Source organism: Exophiala aquamarina (assembly GCF_000709125.1).
Source record: "Exophiala aquamarina CBS 119918 chromosome Unknown aczIA-supercont1.22, whole genome shotgun sequence".
NCBI classification, from domain to species: domain Eukaryota; kingdom Fungi; phylum Ascomycota; class Eurotiomycetes; order Chaetothyriales; family Herpotrichiellaceae; genus Exophiala; species Exophiala aquamarina.
In genome coordinates this window covers 119,740-137,396 of record NW_013550566.1, presented here as the reverse complement: position 1 = coordinate 137,396, position 17,657 = coordinate 119,740, and the positions used below count along the sequence as shown (strand labels likewise).

The following is a 17,657-nucleotide window of genomic DNA, read 5'->3' as shown; positions in this document are numbered from 1 at the left end:
CTGTTGTAGGCGGACAGATTCAGGCCAATGGGAGCGTCGTTGGTATCGCATGTTTGCCCAGATCAAGATCAAGTGCTTGTCCTCCGTATGTTATGCAAGCGTTCCAGTTCAGATGGCCTGGAGGACCGATTCTATGCTATTGCCGGCACAAGGGCGCTTCGGGCCTCAAAAGTACCTGGAAAAGGCAAGGATCTTGGGGGACCAAGACCAATATCGAACCACGATCTCGAAGACTCAAAATCCTCCGGGCAGCCCTCGGGCACGGGGAGGGGGAAGGGGAAGGGCATTGAACGTCCTCGTCCTCGTCCTCGCATGGCTAGCCCGTGGGATGATAGCATTGTCGTCTCGTGTGGTTTGCATCACGACTCACGAGGGGCCACGGGCGCCCGAGGAGGATGGGCGCCCGTGTGGGCCGACGCCGCACATCCTCGCTTAGCTAAGAGATACTGATCAAGTGGTGGTCAAGGTACAGCGGACTCGGGACCACGGCCATCTGAGGTCCTCCGCATGTACTCGGACGGGTGCTTCAAGACGTTCATGCACAGCGCATGGACAAGGATGGCTGGCAATGGAGTCTCTCTCTCATGCACCGGCCATTCCGCGCGCGTATCCGTACTGCGGCCTGCCCCACTGGGACTAGGCGTAGCATGCCTTCAAACGAGGCTTGATGATCCTCCCACAACGCATGATTGGTTTGACAGGTGTGTGATCACTAATACACATGGACCGGAGCAGGTGGACATGAGCTGGGGAGGGACTCGTGCCTTGGCTCGCTCGGAGTTAAGGATCACCTAGCCAAAGAGTAAATCCCTCCAAACAGACAGCTGGTCTCAAGCTACGCGCTCCGTGCGAGGAACATCGTTGCAGGAGTAAGTGAGAGCCGGTCTTCATGCTGAGCTGCCTGCTTTTTGGCTGTGCTCTCCTCGGTCAGGCATGGAATCGACATCAGTATTCATAATCACTAGTACATAACATCCCATCGCACCGAGGCCGGGAGTCCTCAGGCGGGCGTCCCTTGCGTGCCTCATGCTTGCACCCTCGCAGCAGGTTGTGCTCTGTCCACAGCACTCCGTATTGCCTCCCACTCGGCGTCCGACGCTACTAGACATGAACCTCTTCGGGTCCGTCAGTAGCTGTGTTGTGTCATCGTTCAACACCCGTTGAGTGTCTCAGAGGAGGACTCTGTCTCGATGGCATATCCGTATGGTTTCCATGTAGCCCAAGCCTTAACGCCCGATCCAATCGTGTTCAATACATCACCATCCAGTGAAGGGTCATGTTCTCCGCCAGGTAACGCCACTTAGAAATGCGGTATGAAACGCCGTGCCACCAGGACCAGTATTTTGACCACCGTTCCATCATCGTAAGTACAGATCTATCGTGCGCCCGTAGATGCCTGTGACAAGATGGTTGGTCCCTGCAATGCGGCTTGAGATGGAGTCATCTCTGAAGAACCAGTCCTGGCGCGCTTGACACCTGATGCTTCTGAATAGGTAGGATCGGGATATCCACTGCGATGAGAATCATGGTGCATACCATCTTGAATTTGGGCCACAGCGCCGAGCTCGGAAAGTCGAGGTAGGGTTCCCGGTTGTGTCGAAGGGCCTGCTTTGCCCGGCTGGAGTCCATCGACATTGCTGGGCGGAGGTGGTACTTCGCCTTGTGATTCTAGTAACCGTGATTGAAGATTGATGATATAGTCACGCAACTGGTAGTTCTCGGCTTGCACGGCTTTAAAGTTTTCGCTTAGAACTTGATAGTCCCGAACCTGCTCCTCGAGCTTCTTGATATAACCCTCTTTACGTTGGCGGAATGCTCTCTGGAAGGGGATTGGTCAGCCACGGTGGAAGAGGGGATAAGTGAGGAAAGATACATACTTGAGCTGCACGGTTCTGGGCTGCTCTCTTGCTCGTGCTCAACTCGCGTTTGCCGTAACCTTTACGGCCATCTCCATTGTCGCCGCCATCGCTCTCGGCACTTCCAGTTACGTTGTCGTTGGGGTCATTGGGTGAGGAAGGTTGTTGGGACATTGGGTCAATGTGCTCGGGAAGAGCGGATGATTGTGGTGGAGGATAATGTTGCTCTCGCAAAACTATTGAATGCTTAGAGACAGGCCATGGAGATAACAGCTGAGTAATAGATGTCATGGTGGTGTGGGGGATGCCGGTGGGTGGTGGTGTGGTTGTGTGGACAGGGCACACAGGTTGAACTTGGGAGAAGGCACAAAGACAAGAAGCAAGCGACCAGCAAGGCAGGATAGACCAGGCTGGAGAAACAAGGTGATGGCGGGAGGGTATATGTATTTAGTAGATTAGATAGGTAAGTGTGAACTGTGATGGAGTGCGAGGACGAGGATGGGGGTGGTACCCTTGTAATTAGGTACTCGATGAATGATGCAGCAGCCTTAAGATGAGGATGGGCGAGGGACTTTGGAATGACGGGGCTGCAGGATTGCCGATACGGTATTGAGAGGTAACAGTACGGCGTACTGCGGACGGGATCGGCGACTGGCAACGGGCAGTAGTGGGGCAGGGAGCAGGGGAGTAGGAGTAGGAGGAGTCAGGGCAAGAGCAGCAGCAGTAAGAGGCGAGAACAGTCAGAGACCCAGACGGAGGGATTGGCAGGCCTGAAGTCTCGTCCTCAGCAGGGCCGGTATGGAGTGTTCGGTAGAGCCGCCTGAAGGCAGATGCAGAGGCAGAGGCGGAGACAGTGAAAGGGTGGGTCGGGGATTACTATACGTACGGTGCTCGGCTGTGAGAGGGTCCTGTTGCTTAAACGGGTCAGAACACTTGCCGCAACAATTACGCTGAAAATAGAAGGATAGGAAGAAGGAGGAGTAGGAGGCGAAGAGGTGCAGCAGCCAGGTACCGAGTCGACCACTTGCTTGGGAGGTGTATGCAGGCCCCGGCCAGAGATGATCGGTCAGCCGAAGGGCTTCGACGATGCATTGGGGCCAATCATTGGCGGAGAGGTGAACGCGCAACCAGAGAGAGACGCGGAGGAATGGGCGGAGGAGCAGGCGTCCGACTGGCAGGGGGTTTGAGGCAGCGAGGGAAGCTTGAGTGACTTTGTTGCTTACCTGAGGCATGATGGAAGTGGAAGTAGTGGTGGGAGCGAGAGCAGGCGGAGGAGCAGAGGGAGAAGTAATTGTTGTTGTTGGTGTTGTTGTTGTTGTGGAGGCGGTGGTGGTGGTACGAGGCGCGAGGGCGGGTTGCATGCTTTGGCAAACAGACCCTACCGAGTAATCCGCGGTATAGTCCGCAGTCCCTCGTCGGCAGTACGAGTGGTAGTCAGGGAGGAGGATGCTTTGTCAAGGCGCCGCGGGGTGCAGACTCAGAGCGACAGAATGCAGAATAGATGAAGAGGATGGAAAGAGTAGTCAGCAGGGAGACCGCGTGAGACCGAACAAGAAGTGTACGAAGTACGAGGAGGCTGCCTCAGGCGTCGAAGCTGCGAACTGCAAAGTGGTCTTAGGTAATGCCAGAAATGGCAGAGAAAAGGAGGATAGAAAAGAGGAAAGGATTTGGCGGCTGGGAAGTGGGTGGATTAGCAATTTCTTACATAACAGCAGGTCCCAGTGCTCCTGCTCGTGCGGATACGACGGACAAACTGCACTCGAGGCAGTGGCGCCTCTGGCCAGTAACTACCAGCACCGAGTCGCGACGCGCGACTCGCGACCACAGCTGCAAGCCGCTTGCCAGTCTGGTCCTAGCGTCTAGGGGGCGGCCGCCGGATGCTCAGGCTCAACTCCGTGGCTGCTTCCCTCCTCGGTCGCGACGTGCAATGTCATTCTTTCCGTTTCATCGCCCATCGCCCCACCCCCCACGTCATTCTCATCCTTGGCATCTATTCTCCTTTGGGCCTGACTTCTCGTCTTTTTTCGCACACACACAAATCACCAAATCACCCCACCCTCACCCTCGACACAGGCTGCTTACCACATACTCCCCTTTTGGCGTGGTGGGTCTGGTGCCTCTTGATTCCTTCGCCTCCATCCTTTCTGACCTCGCACCGAGTGAGGCTTCGTGCGAGTGTGACCAATCCATCCGCACTGTTTCCCCTTTTAGGGTCTCGGCATCATCATTCCTGCTGACTGTTATCTTACTGTTCCACCACGGATAGGACATGGGTGGCATGGGTAAACTTTTGATTACTCCGTCCTGTACTCCGTACACTTGTTGCACAACCTACCCTCCACCAATATCTATCGCCGCATCATGTGGACCTGCCTCTGGTCGTCCATTCTCGCCATCAAAACATCTGATTCACAAGGAATCGTGACAATTGGCGATTACTGCAGACAGCCTTGTCCCTCCTTCATTTCGAAACGAGTGCTCTAAAGCGGCGATCGAGATCCGCGTGAAGTCATTTTGCAAGGTACTAAAATAACGAGAGCCCGTCAACTCGAATCCTTCCCGTGGGGATCATGTCATCGTACCTTCTTGTCTGAGCATTTCAATCTGGGTGTCTTTTCCCGAGACACCTGCTACCTAGTTAGGTAGAAGTTGACTAGTTCCCAGAGAACAAGCACTCTCCTGCGGATGCAGAATTCTTCTCGTGAATTCTACGAGTAGTTACTACCCCGTCAATAAAAGCGGAATTAAGAGCTACCCCTTTTGGAGAATGTCGCTGCTTCAACTCTTGTCACAACACGCACTAACACCAAATTTAACTCGTGGTACATCTGGAAGTTGGCCCTCGATGGCCACGCACTTGAACCCGGCCTAAAAGTGACGCCCCATGTAAGGAGCGGCAAATTTCTAATAAGAGCAGAGCCTGCGCGAAGCTTTAGCCTTTAAAGGGGCACCACCTCGGACCGGACTCCGTGGGATGATGCTGCGTGGTGCTTTCTAACTCAGCAGCGTTCAGGATCAGTGGATCAGACCGCCTGAAGCAATTGCACAAGAGGTTCGGGGTGGACGAATACTCCTGGCCATCAACCCCGATCTCCTGCTCATTATGAGCCCATCGTAAGCTATCCTTTCTCCTTACTCGTTGACATGATCTATCTCCTTCCCAAAACGCCGCGAGGTCCAGGGCTATGGAACTTCGACCTGGCGCCGGATGCTGGGTAAGCCCGAGCAAGCATCCTGGGATTCTCACCTTTGATGTCAGTCTTGCCGCTTGCGAAAATACCCTGTCATATCTAGTTTCAGAAGCCACTCAAGCGAAGCCCTGACCGCCCAAGTTTCTCTTCAAAGACAAGCTTGTAGCAACAGCCAAGTTCGCCGACTTGGAACCCGGCAGGCCACTTACAAAGAATTGACACCAGTTCGCCTAGCGTCTGAGCACATCTCTGCTGAGGTCTCCCTGGTCTTGTCCTTCTTGTAAAGCTACTTTAGAGAGATACAAAATACGTATGGATACATTATGTACTGTCCTATCATCGAGGATGAGTTTACGATCTTTGTGAAGCATAATGGAATCGTCACTTTGACGAGAGGACCGAGACTGACCATACCAGTTGAAGCCAGTTGAAGCCCTTTGATGCAGGATCGGTGTACATCCTCAGTCATCATTCATCGGTTCCCGCAAGAGAGCGTCTCGAGCTCTCGTCCTGCCCTTTTTTTAGGCCCTGGATATGAGTCTTTCAGCCTTCTTTTATCTGGGGAAATGATTTTGCGACACATGTAAGGAGTGGCGGGTTCTGCACCTTAATGATGATGAGACTGATCTCCAAGCAGAAACCTAGCCAGTCCCCTTGGCCTCAAATAGACAGCAGCCCAATTCACTCCTCCAGCATGCAGGCATTGCTGTCAAGCATCCCCGCACAATCGATCTCTATGTTGTTCGTTCCTTGCAGGCTCGGACGTCTCAACTTGCTTCATCATTGTGTACGAACCTCTTGCGCAGCATATGGTAGCGTCTGGGAGAACGGTCGTGATTTGACTCGTTCAACTCAGGCCCTGCGGCACGTGGTATCAAGCTCCATGCCTCTTGACCATTCAGCCTAGCGGGACGTACCTAGATGTTTGCTACAGAATCCAGGCCAATTGGTTGTAAGCAAAAGAAGCTGCATCAATGAATACAACCCCCAAAAGTGTCGACGGAGCTCGAGGCACGACTTGTACACGACTTCGAACCAAGTTGTCGGCGGGTGACCCATGAGTCCGTATTCATGAATACCGCAAACTTGGTGTTTGACTGCCCTACCTACCGCGCTTCTTAGATACCCAGGAAGGTGCGTACCCTTGACTCCATCGGATCGACGCAAGATATGTAAATACAGCTCCGAAGCCTGACTCTGAGGCCTGAGCAACATCCAACGCATGTCCAGACAAGGCCGAGAGTTGCAATTCCCCGAGCAAAGGCATATGCGCGCCTAGCCGGCTACGACTATTACGGGCCAGTTCTTATTGCTCCTTCTTTGCGATACGGCCCCTTGAAAAGGCACCGTGCAGGATTCTCTCGTAACATCCTCCTAGTCGTTTCCCGACGCAGCTGACGGCCGAGTCTTCAAATACCTTTGGTCTTATCTTTGGTTTCTTGCAACCTTCTCTCGGCCAATATTCGGGCTGTTCTTTCTTCACCGCCCGTATATCTCCGCAAGCTAAGGAGGATTGTATGTAACTGTGCTAAAAGATGATAATGACCGGAGCGCCACAGTCAGACCGAAACTCGTGCCATTGCCACGCTCATCGTGGCAGCACGCTCTCCCACATCGGCCGTCGCGACACTGACTGAGACGACTGTCATGGCGCGATACTGACTCAGGCGACATTAGAAAAGCGCTTGCTCGTAGCCAACAGGATTGGGGTTACCGGGAATCTGATTGACAGTCAGCACTGATAGCATGCATGGCTATCAAACAGTACCTAGGCCTCTGTCATGCTTCCCCTGCACGACAGTACTACCAACATCGGACCCGCCTGACATACGATGTTGAGAATCGAAACAACTGACTGAGTATGGCACAGGGTCGAAACGGCAGGAGAGTCTTGCAACACTCCCGCTGAGTCCAGAATGCAGATGCAAATTCCATAAACCCTGCTGCAGTATGCTCCGAGCGTGTGATGTGATCGAGCCTGACACATCCGCCTTGGTTGGAACTTGGAAGGCTGGTGTCATGTCCATGCTGTGTTGTAGTCTCGCGAAATGCAGCCTGGTAGGTCGAGTGGCTTTCGACGCCCGGACCGAGTGCGCCTCGTGGCTTTCAGTGCCTCTCTTGGTGTTCTATCATAATGACAAATCAAGCTTCTTGGAGCTAGGACTTCCTACTGAGTTGAGAACTCTACACTACCTTGCCTGCCTGCACGGACACCCTGCACGCAGAGTTGACAGACCGTTATTGAGCAGATTATTCTATACTTCATTGTTTGTACTCTTTCGCGCTTTGGGCATAAGCATGTCTCGGCACATGCGTAACCTTTTGGCGCGGGTTACTACGCTCATTGCTAATGTATTCTCTTTGAGTGGCCTGCCACTTTGACCACAGGGTGTGTACTCCTTTCTCTTCCGGGGCTCAGGCATGCATCGTTTTACTCGTTGGGCTCATTCTTGTTCTCATTACCTCCGAAACTATCATTGTTGTTTGCTGATAGTACAAGTTCCCTCTTATTTCATTCATCATTATGTGTCCTCGCTCGTCGACGCTGCGACCGGAGAGGCCGGTCTCTGACAATGGTCGGCTTGCTTGCTGGTTAGAACAACAAACCAGCGTAGAAAACGCCCAGAACATGAGCGACCCCTTGTAGGTAAAGCTTGCGTAGCTTCACAGCTGCCGGACTGTCAAGGTGAAGCATGAACCGAGACGGGCCGTGTCTTGCAGATGCAGCACTAGAAGGGCTTGGGTTGCTGGAGGTCGGCGGTACGCCGGTTGCGGTATACACGCCGGTTGGAAGGCTGGGGGTGCTCGTGGTGACTGTAGCCGTCAGGGGAGCCGAACTACTCATAGTCTGGCTGCTTCTCGTGCTTAGAGTGTTGCTGGAATTATCGGATGGCATGGGAAAGGGTGGAGCGCTTGTGAACATGCTCGGCGGTGCTGTGCCTGGGACCCCAGCCATCGTTGTTGCGTCAGCTCCCGGAGGATGCCAGTCTGTAGGATGATCATATAAGACGCCGTTGATGATGACCCCAGCGTTGTTTGCGACCACATTCTTTTGGTCAGTCTGACAGGTTGAATTCATGGCACGCAGGTAACACGTTGGCGCCGCCATTGCGGGAGCAGAATTTAAATGCGTTGAATTGAGATCCCCACTTGAGGCAAACGTTGCTAAGTCAACGAGGTTGCCTGTGCCAATGTCTGTACCCGCTATGATTCGAGCAAACACCGTGAACATTGTTTCTGGCTGGTATGCAGGAACCAGGTGACCGGCATCGTAGATTCGACTGAAACTCAGGTTTCCAAATTGGCGAACTACACCGCCGACGTACGAAGCGTTGGCCACAATGGGTGCATAGCCGGAAGAGTACCAGGGTAGATATGAAGGGCCTGCAGCACCTGCTATGGCGAAAGAGACCTCTTCCCCTCCGAGCCAATTGCATATGTAATCCCGGTCACCGTAGATGAGAGCAACTTTCACGCCAGAGACGAGAAGGTCAACAAGGTCGGCCACGATCCCGCTGCGAGCATAGTCGCCTGTCGCGTTGAATGCTGTGAACACAGCCATCGAGTCCTGAGTATAATTGACCGGAACTCCAATGGCATTTTGTACAGAAGCTTGATTTAAATACTCAAGATACAGAGACCGAGGAAAAGAGTCAAGCATACCCTGAGAGATATCGTATATCGATCGATTTGATATGGTGTACGGCCCAACGATCCGAGTTTGACAAAGATACTGAGCCTCGGAACAGGCAGCATTCACTTGCTCCACGCCTCCGTCGCCAAGTGGATCAAGGGTAGTGGCTAGGGCTCGGCAATTGAGTGTCAGTTGTTGACAGCCGTTGTCACCCCTGAATGCGCTCAGGGCATTTAGCTGTTGAAGCTGTGAAATAGCCTCGATTCCATATGTATTTTCGTACGCGAATCGAGGGTGGAAGGGAGCTTGAGTAAGTAGGTCGATCCAACCATTTATAATGCCCAGAGAACTGAGATCTACCTCAATAGTTTGGTTGGCAAAATCAATATCATTCTGCCGACGATCATTTTGGGATTTGAAGAAAGAACCAACAGCCGGTCCATATTTCCCTCCATAGCTCTCAGTGAAGAGATGCACTTCTGCAACTGGTTCTTTCGCCTGAACTCGCATGGCGGTGTTGTATTCCGGAAAGGATGTTAAGAAGGTTTGTAGAAAATGCCAAATTGACTGTGCCGCGATTTGCGAAGTGTTGGCTGTGAATGATGGGTTTCCAGAGCCAAAGGTTCCATTGAGGAAGGTGAACTCTGGTTGTGTGAGAGGTCTTGGACCAGGCGGAATCAGAATGGACTCATCTAACAGATTGAGCGAGGCATTGGTAGCAGTGTCGTAGGAAAACCCAACCTGGACAGGCTGGTCAATGAATATGATATTGCTGCGACGGTCCCAACCCCAATCTCGAGCAACAGTACCTAGTAGACCGTTGGAGATCTCGACTACCTGGCATGGGCCAACCTCCTGAAACAACCCAACCATACTGCTAGATCCCGGACCGCCATTGATAAAAATGGTCAATGGAGCAGATTCTGGTAGCTGTCTGGCCTCGATGAACCAGAAGAATGTGTTGATGGTGTAATTACCTTGACTGGGGTCTAGGACATCTGGTGGCAATGTGATGTAGCCTGAATATTGCTTCTGAGTGCGGAAGACCGTGGTGCATGTCCCGACGGGCACACTTTTGTATGCTATTGTGATGTTTGGGTTGATGGGCGACGGAAGGGTGATTACAGTATCATTAGTGATACGTGGAGGAAACTGAGCGAACGCAAGTGAAGAAAGACAGTGAAGGCCAACAAGGAGGTAGTTGAGCCATCGTCCGGATGTGGCCATCCGCCCTGCTGGCGAGTCTTAACCCGCTGTCCTTAGACATTGGCTGAAGGGCAAAACCGCAATTTTCACGCAGGGAATGATGGAGTGGAATAACTAGAAGCCAGCTGCTGAGATCTAGTCAGGCTGATACCTAGAATACAAATCCGATCATGAGGAGAGCGATGCGATGTGGCCACGAGCAGACCTCTCACACACAAGTCAAATCGAAAAGGTGCATGGAGGTAAAGACTGGCCAGAAAACGGAGAGTCAGACCAGGGCCTGATAGTATATGCGCATCGTCCGTTCAGAACAAACTCCTTGGAAAACAAAACCTAGATGTCGAAGGAGGCTGGGCTTTGCAATACTATTGTGGAGGCATACTCGTACAGTCCCAATAGGTGCTAGTGTCGAGCGGAAATCGGAGGCCTGCTTGCAAGCTAGGACAACTAGCATTCTACTAACCGAAGATTTAACCCTTACCACTAGGTGACTTGCTGCTAGTAGGTCACTAATGGCCCACTAATAGCTCACTAGCTAGTAGTAGGACATTAATTGCGGTCTACGAGCGACTACCGATATTATCACTAATGCAGTGACGCACACTGCCCGAACCAGCAAGCTGGGATCTTCTTTCCTTAGACGCGGCTCAGGTATCAAAGCCAACCTTAACGACGTTGGCAGTTACGTAGAGTCGCTGTAACATCTACGATCTTGGTATGGAAAAGTCTCAGTAATTGAGCCTGTACACGCAGAGAAGCGAAGCTCTTGACGATGGAGGTGAGGTCACATGTCCAAAGCCACTAGCGACAGGCAATTCCATCACTTGTACTCCAGGACTATGGTGGCTAGTGCGTGGCAGAGGGAACGCCCTGGTCACGTGTGCCAAGACCTCCATCCTAGCGCAGGCATGCGGCAAAAAGAATCGAGGTCCTGAACAACTCGTGGTTCCGCTTAACCTGACATACCAATCATTGTTGGCGACCATAACCTATCTTTTGGAAGGTGAGCGGATGAAGTCGTCTTGATTCAGTCCAACTACCAGGCGAAAATGGCCTTCACCGGCTATAATGGCTACGCTGATGATGCTATGGACGGCGTCGAATCGTCAGGACCCAAGGTCACCGTGAGAGAAGTGAGCTACATCCGGTCCTGAGTTTCTTCTCGATTGCAACTTACCACGCGACAGGTCGAACAAGATCGAGTAGATTTTGTCCTCCAATCATGCTCTTTGGGCGTGGCCAACTCTCTACGTCGCGCAATTCTTGCTGAGATTCCTACCATCTCCATCGATCTTGTCGATATTTCCACCAACTCTTCTGTCCTGCCTGACGAATACCTTTCACACCGCCTTGGACTGATCCCGCTTTTCAGTAAAGGAGTTGGTGATTTATTGCAGTATACAAGGGACTGCGACCAGTGTGATGACCACTGCGATGCCTGCTCCGTCATTTTGCGCCTGCACGTCAAGTGCACGCAGGCCGGCACCATGAACGTGTACGCCCGCGACTTGATGATCACAAACCCTCGTCAGGACTCGATTGGCCAGCCAATCTTCCGAGATGCTAATGGCACCGGACCATTGATAGCCAAACTCAGACAGGGTCAAGAGATTGAGCTAGAGTGTATCGCGAAGAAGGGGATTGCTAAAGAGCACGCAAAGTGGGCGCCTACTTCGGCGGTGGGCTTCGAATACGACCCGAACAACAAGCTACGGCACGTTGACTACTGGTACGAAACGGACGCAAAGTCAGAATGGCCTGTGGACGAGCGCAATGCCAACTGGGAAGGTGACGATTCGGCTGCAGACGCGGCGTTTGACCCCGATGCGGTACCTAGTGCGTTCTTCTTTGATATTGAGGGGATCGGAACCCTGGAGCCAGACGATATCGTCCGGGGCGGCATCGACGTGATCCAGAAAAAGCTGGCGGAGACCATCCGAGTTCTGGGCGGTGCAGATGCTGCGGGCATGGATGGCATCAACGGCGGTGGAAGTCCAGATGGATACGAGCCCGCTCCGGCGAATGGGGCATACTCTAGCTATGGTCGAGCGCCAGTCGGCGGAACCACTCCGTTTGGAGCAACACCTTATGGAGGCGGGTATGGCTCTTATTGAATTTCCATTCGGCATTCGGATTTATTGGGAAAAGTTATCGTTGGACGGGCATAGCGAGGCGTCTGCATGATGGCGATATTCGAGTTATAAGGACGGCTCTTTCCGACTAGAGCAGGCGTTCATGGTTGAGGAAGGCTCAGGCTTGGACCACAGAGGCGGCGGAAAGTACGGAGTATCGAAGGCCGAGTGGTGATTTGCAGATGACGGATGGCCGCAGAATACTGCCCAATACCCAAAGGGTGTCACACTGTGGGTACGAGACTGAAAATGTCACATCCTGAGGAAGATTCTGCGTTGGAAGGACGCCATCACCACCATAGACCTGGAGCCAAGCTGGCAGACGGGCGACTAAAATGGGCAAGTGGGAGCCGGGGCGTTGACTGGGCTGCACGAAACGTAGTCAGCAAGGCATGGAGCATTGCTTGGGTAATCGACGTGATACTACCACTGGGTTGGCGGGTGAAGTCTGAGATGATGGATTGAGGGCGAATAGTGTAGCTTGGGCACAGGTACTTATGCTTGCGTCATGCCACTTTTTGTCCTTTGATGAGCCCATTGACGCTCTTCCTTTTATTGTTGCGAAGAGCTACCTGCCGGGGAATCACGGGTATCCTTATCCAGCAATTTCTCATCGACACACAATTGAAACCGGGCTGAGGGAGTGAAACAACGCCGGACAGAGCGTGAGTGACCCGGTCTCCGTCTCTTCAAGGGAGTTCCAGTCTACGGAGTACTGTAAGAGGTATTGATTAACTATTGCAGCCAGCAGCCGCCGAACATCTCGCCATTGAACCAGAGCCGCCGTTGCTCCTCTGCCCTGGAGTGCCCCTCCCACAAGCGGGTTCTAGGTTCCGGGTTACCTGGGTCGTGCTTTCCCGTTGCCCTCATTACCTCACTCCCTGACATCAATTCTGCCCCGCCTTCCCTATCGACCACCCCTCGACCTGCGTGTACTGGCCAGCTCCAATTGGGTAATTAGGCTCAATCAAGCATCCCGCATCCCGCGCCCGTCAACAGAAGCAGAGGCAGGAGCGACCGCAGAAAACAGAAGCCGAAGCGCTGCAGTGAAAGCACCTGCCAGTGCTCCATAAAATTTCTCAACATCTGCACCACGCAGACTCTCTCCAGCTACATCACCGCTCTTCTTTCTTCTATCTCCTCTTCAAGTTTCCCCTTCTTCGTTCTCATTTCGCTATATCAACCGCAATCATGGGTTACTCCGATCTAGACTGGAAGGCCATTAACACCATCCGACTGCTTGCGGTATGTCCCTGTACCCCACCATCCCGCCATTTTCCTGGCAACTAGACTAGACACTTATCTCTCTTCTCCTAGGTCGATGCCACCCTCAAGGCCAACAGTGGACACCCAGGTGCCCCCATGGGTAAGTACTATGTCTCCAGCAGATATACACACACAAGTATTTGCTCACCATGCTTCCCAGGCATGGCACCCGTTGCCCACGTCCTATTCAACAAGTTCATGACGTTCAATCCCAAGAACCCTGACTTTCTCAACCGCGACCGCTTTGTTCTCTCGTGAGTTTATCTGAGCCCCATCACCTACTTCCTCTCAGTGGCAGTTGAGCACAAATCTTCCTGGCAAGAATGAAATATAGACGTGGAGAGAAAGAGGGGGCGGCCAGCAATACCAATGTCCCATCTCCATGATTGTTTCACAGCGATATCGATCTGCTCGAACCTCCAGTGCAACAGTAATCTGACTAGATTGACAGGAACGGTCACGGATGTATGTTGCAGTACGCTCTCCTTCACCTCTTTGGCTACGCTGTCACCTTGGACGACTTGAAAAACTTCCGAGTATGCTCGCCCCTCCCCTCCTACGAAATACCTTTGGCTAACCCCCAGACAGCAAGTCGACAGCATCACTCCTGGCCATCCCGAAGCTCACGACACTCCTGGTATCGAGGTCACCACTGGCCCTCTCGGACAAGGCTTCGCCAACGCAGTTGGTCTTGCGATTGGCCAGGCTCATACCGGTGGTGTTTTCAACAAACCAGGTTATGAACTCTCCAATAACCACACCTACGTCTTTTTTGGTGATGGCTGTGCCATGGAGGGTGTCGCTAGCGAGGCCGCTTCTACAGCTGGCCATCTTCAATTAGGCAACCTGATTGCCATCTACGATGACAACCATATTTCCATCGGTGAGCTACACACTTACCCCCCCCCCCCCGAGCTTTTCTAATTGCGGTAGATGGTGATACCAAGGTTGCATTCACCGAGGATGTGTCGAAGCGTTTCGAGGCTTATGGCTGGCATGTCCAGCATGTCGCGGACGGTGATCACGACCTCGAAGGCATCGAAGCTGCTATCCAAAAGGCCAAGGATGTCAAGGACAAACCCTCCATGATTAAGCTGACCACCACCATTGGATTCGGTTCCAAGCTTCAGGGAACGGGTGGCGTGCACGGCAACCCCCTCAAGGCCGATGATGCCAAACAGGTCAAGCAGAAATTCGGCTTCAATCCTGAGGAGTCGTTTGTTGTCCCGCAAGAGGTCTATGACCTTTACAACAAGCATGCCGCCGAAGGTGCCGCCGCTGAGCAAGCATGGAATGACCTCTTCAAGAAATACCAGAGTGAACACAAGGAGCTAGGTGCGGACCTCGCCCGGCGCCTGGCCAAGAAGCTGCCTGAAGGATGGGCAAAGAAGTTGCCAGTCTACAAGCCTACTGATGCCGCCGTGGCCTCCCGCAAGCTCTCCGAGAAGGTCCTGGAGGACATTCACGAAGTCCTACCCGAGCTGTTGTCGGGATCTGCTGATTTGACAGGCAGTAACAACACCCGATGGAAGAATGCCGTCGACTTCCAACCCCCATCTCTCGGTATTGGAGATTGGACTGGCCGTTATCTTAGATACGGTGTTCGTGAGCATGCCATGGGTGCCATCATGAATGGTCTCTCTGCCTACGGCACGGTCATTCCCGCCGGTGGCACATTCTTGAACTTTGTCTCATATGCAGCTGGTGCTGTTCGCCTGTCTGCTCTGTCGCATCAACGTGTCATCTGGGTCGCCACCCACGACTCTATTGGTCTGGGTGAGGATGGCCCAACTCACCAACCGATCGAAACTTTGGCACACTTCCGAGCCCTGCCTAACATCCAGGTGTGGAGACCTGCCGACGGTAACGAGACATCTGCCGCTTACTACAGCGCCCTAACTTCCACTGGTACTCCCTCCCTTCTGGCCTTGACTCGACAAAATTTGCCACAGCTCGAGAATTCCACGATAGAACACGCTATCAAGGGCGGATACGTTGCCGTGGAAGCAGAAAATGCCGATCTTACCATCGTATCAACTGGTTCTGAAGTGGCTATTGCGATCGAGGCCATCAAGGTTCTAAAGGATCAGCACAACCTCACTGCTCGTGTCGTGTCATTGCCATGTTGGGAAGTGTTTGATGCTCAACCCAAGGAGTATCAACTCAGTGTCCTGCCCGATGGGATCCCATCTCTCTCTGTTGAGGTCATGTCGACGCTCGGATGGGAGAAATATTCGCATGAGCAATTTGGTTTGAACCGATTCGGCGCGTCTGGCCCCTACCTAGAGGTTTACAAGGTTCGTATCTCTGACCCCTCTCGCATCGTTTTATTAACCCAGAACAGAAATTCGAGTTCACACCTGAGGGCATCGCTAAGCGTGGTAAATTGACCGTCGACTTCTACAAGGGACTCAAGCCTCGGTCGCCTGTCAACCGTGCTTTCCAGCAACTCATTTAAATAGCTAGTATCACCAGTAGAGTGACATCGCGAATGGCAGAAGACAAGGCAGTAGGCATTCAACGGACCATTGAAGCATTCTTGGGGGATCTGCCAATCAACCGACCTTTCTCGTGGCCAAGTGCAATCAGCTTGATAGGTATTAGATAGACGAAAAACGAAAATGTAGCGACTTCACCATTCCAGAATTTTGACAACATTGGATCATTGCACCTTGCTGGGCTTTGAATCTATATCAGCAGCGGCCTGAATTTTCCAGCTGAAACCTGCCAGGGCGATGGCTTCGGGAATTTTTTTCACTCGCGAGTGGGCCACTCAGCATGTCGAGGCAAGGATCGACGGCACATGCGGCTAAGTAGTATGTCAAAGTTTGCACCTCTCGAAGGAAAAAAAAAGATTTGGTTTCATGCAGGTTCGCTAATAGTAGCTTTGTCCCTGGCCCCCTGGTATCCCGTACAACAGTGCAGCTGGAGTGCGTAACACGGCTTTTTCCCAGAGAAAAGGCAGCCCACCCAACCCATCCTCAAGGCGGACCAGGAGGTCTACTCGAGATGGCGTGGCCGTTGGAGAGGGTGACAGGCGCAGAATGGCAGAATGCCATCTCTAGCCGATCGTTCGATCCGCGTGCCCATGTCCGTGTTTCCACAATCCTGCAGGTGGAAGGTGGGCTTTCCAAGACAGTTCGAGTTTGATGGCTGCGAAGTCAACCGATTTGGTCAAGATGCTTGCTGCCACGCCATGTCAACCGTGCTCTTCCCCACTACTACTCAACAAGCATCTCCATTTCTTCCTCCTTGTAGGCGAGAGAACGGAATACCCAGCAGGCTTCCATCTAACGAGTCTCTGAAGAATACGAAAAACAGCCCCTCTCCATTAGGTCTACTTTCTAGGGTCCTGTATCTTTGGCTGACTCCGGGAGTTGGTGAAGCCTCTGAGTGGAGTCCGTGGGCACCGCTTCGTTCCTAGCGCTGAAGTCTTCTGTATATCCCGTTCACTCCAACCCCGACATGATAACCATGATTCAATAGCTCTCTGCTTGTCAGAAGCAGCGCCATAACGATTGATACCTTATCACACCCTGAAGCTAAATATCTGTAAGCGGCCGAGATGCCACCAAAGACTTGGGTCATCATTGGAGCCTCGAGGGGTATTGGGCTGGAATTCGTTCGACAATTATTGGAACGCGGAGACCAGGTCATTGCAGCGGTCCGAAACATCGAGACGGCGAACCAGATCTGGCAATTGTCTGGAAAACAGACGAGGCCTGGCAGCTGCTTGATTGATCAATGCGACGTTACAGATGAGTCAAGCATTGATGTAGGTTGTGGCCCTACACATCTTCCTATGCTTCTAATATAGTCTATAGGCATTCGTTGGTAGGATGCAAGCCCTGGTGGTGAAGGGGATGAAACTAGACAACATCGTGCTGAACGCTGGAGTACTTAGATATCCAAATGTAAGTGGTACGGGCTGTTGATTTAACATCGCTAACAATGTGGGCAGAGAGCTACCGAGATGTATGAACCTATGCTCGGGGGAGGTGGCCTTTGATGATACGCGCTGACGCATATGCACCTCTCTCTCTCTCTGCAGATCGTTCAGTGATTTTGCTCTGCATCTTCACACGAACACCATTGGGCCAATCATCATAGCACAGAAGCTCCTTCGAATTAGCGCCGAAGCTCCTCCGGCCCGCCTGGTCTTCATCTCGTCTGATTCCGGATCGACTGCAATGTTTCGAGAGCATGAAGACGGCTTCGGGGCATATGGGGCGAGTAAAGCTGCTTTGAATCAGATGCTCAGACACCTTGCGGCGGAACTGAAGAGAAAAGGTGGGCTATGGGAGGAGGTCTGTGTGTTGGCAATGCATCCGGGTGAAGTGCAGACGTAAAGAGTGCCCCCCATTGCTATGAT

General features: G+C 52.6%; 5 protein-coding genes across 5 annotated transcripts; 3 read left to right on the top strand and 2 right to left on the bottom strand.

The window, feature by feature from the left end:
- Positions 1-1,375: 1,375 nt before the first annotated feature.
- A1O9_12266 (uncharacterized protein) lies at positions 1,376-2,030 on the bottom strand (the record flags this gene model as incomplete). Its single annotated transcript, XM_013398767.1, has 2 exons — positions 1,376-1,819; positions 1,878-2,030. 2 exons carry the CDS (start codon positions 2,028-2,030, stop codon positions 1,376-1,378), a joined length of 597 nt encoding a protein of 198 aa, XP_013254221.1.
- Positions 2,031-7,640: 5,610 nt separating this feature from the next.
- On the bottom strand, positions 7,641-9,908 carry A1O9_12265 (uncharacterized protein; the record flags this gene model as incomplete). Its single annotated transcript, XM_013398766.1, has 1 exon — positions 7,641-9,908. The coding sequence occupies one exon, from the start codon at positions 9,906-9,908 to the stop codon at positions 7,641-7,643; it is 2,268 nt and encodes a 755-aa protein (XP_013254220.1).
- Positions 9,909-10,936: 1,028 nt separating this feature from the next.
- On the top strand, positions 10,937-12,001 carry A1O9_12264 (DNA-directed RNA polymerase II subunit RPB3; the record flags this gene model as incomplete). The annotated part of the gene is made up of 2 exons (XM_013398765.1): positions 10,937-11,020; positions 11,075-12,001. The coding sequence occupies 2 exons, from the start codon at positions 10,937-10,939 to the stop codon at positions 11,999-12,001; spliced, it is 1,011 nt and encodes a 336-aa protein (XP_013254219.1).
- Positions 12,002-13,210: 1,209 nt separating this feature from the next.
- On the top strand, positions 13,211-15,743 carry A1O9_12263 (transketolase; the record flags this gene model as incomplete). The annotated part of the gene is made up of 7 exons (XM_013398764.1): positions 13,211-13,264; positions 13,337-13,385; positions 13,446-13,539; positions 13,737-13,821; positions 13,874-14,168; positions 14,219-15,582; positions 15,630-15,743. 7 exons carry the CDS (start codon positions 13,211-13,213, stop codon positions 15,741-15,743), a joined length of 2,055 nt encoding a protein of 684 aa, XP_013254218.1.
- A 1,107-nt stretch (positions 15,744-16,850) lies between these two features.
- On the top strand, positions 16,851-17,634 carry A1O9_12262 (uncharacterized protein; the record flags this gene model as incomplete). The annotated part of the gene is made up of 4 exons (XM_013398763.1): positions 16,851-17,060; positions 17,110-17,199; positions 17,247-17,260; positions 17,337-17,634. 4 exons carry the CDS (start codon positions 16,851-16,853, stop codon positions 17,632-17,634), a joined length of 612 nt encoding a protein of 203 aa, XP_013254217.1.
- Positions 17,635-17,657: the final 23 nt, after the last annotated feature.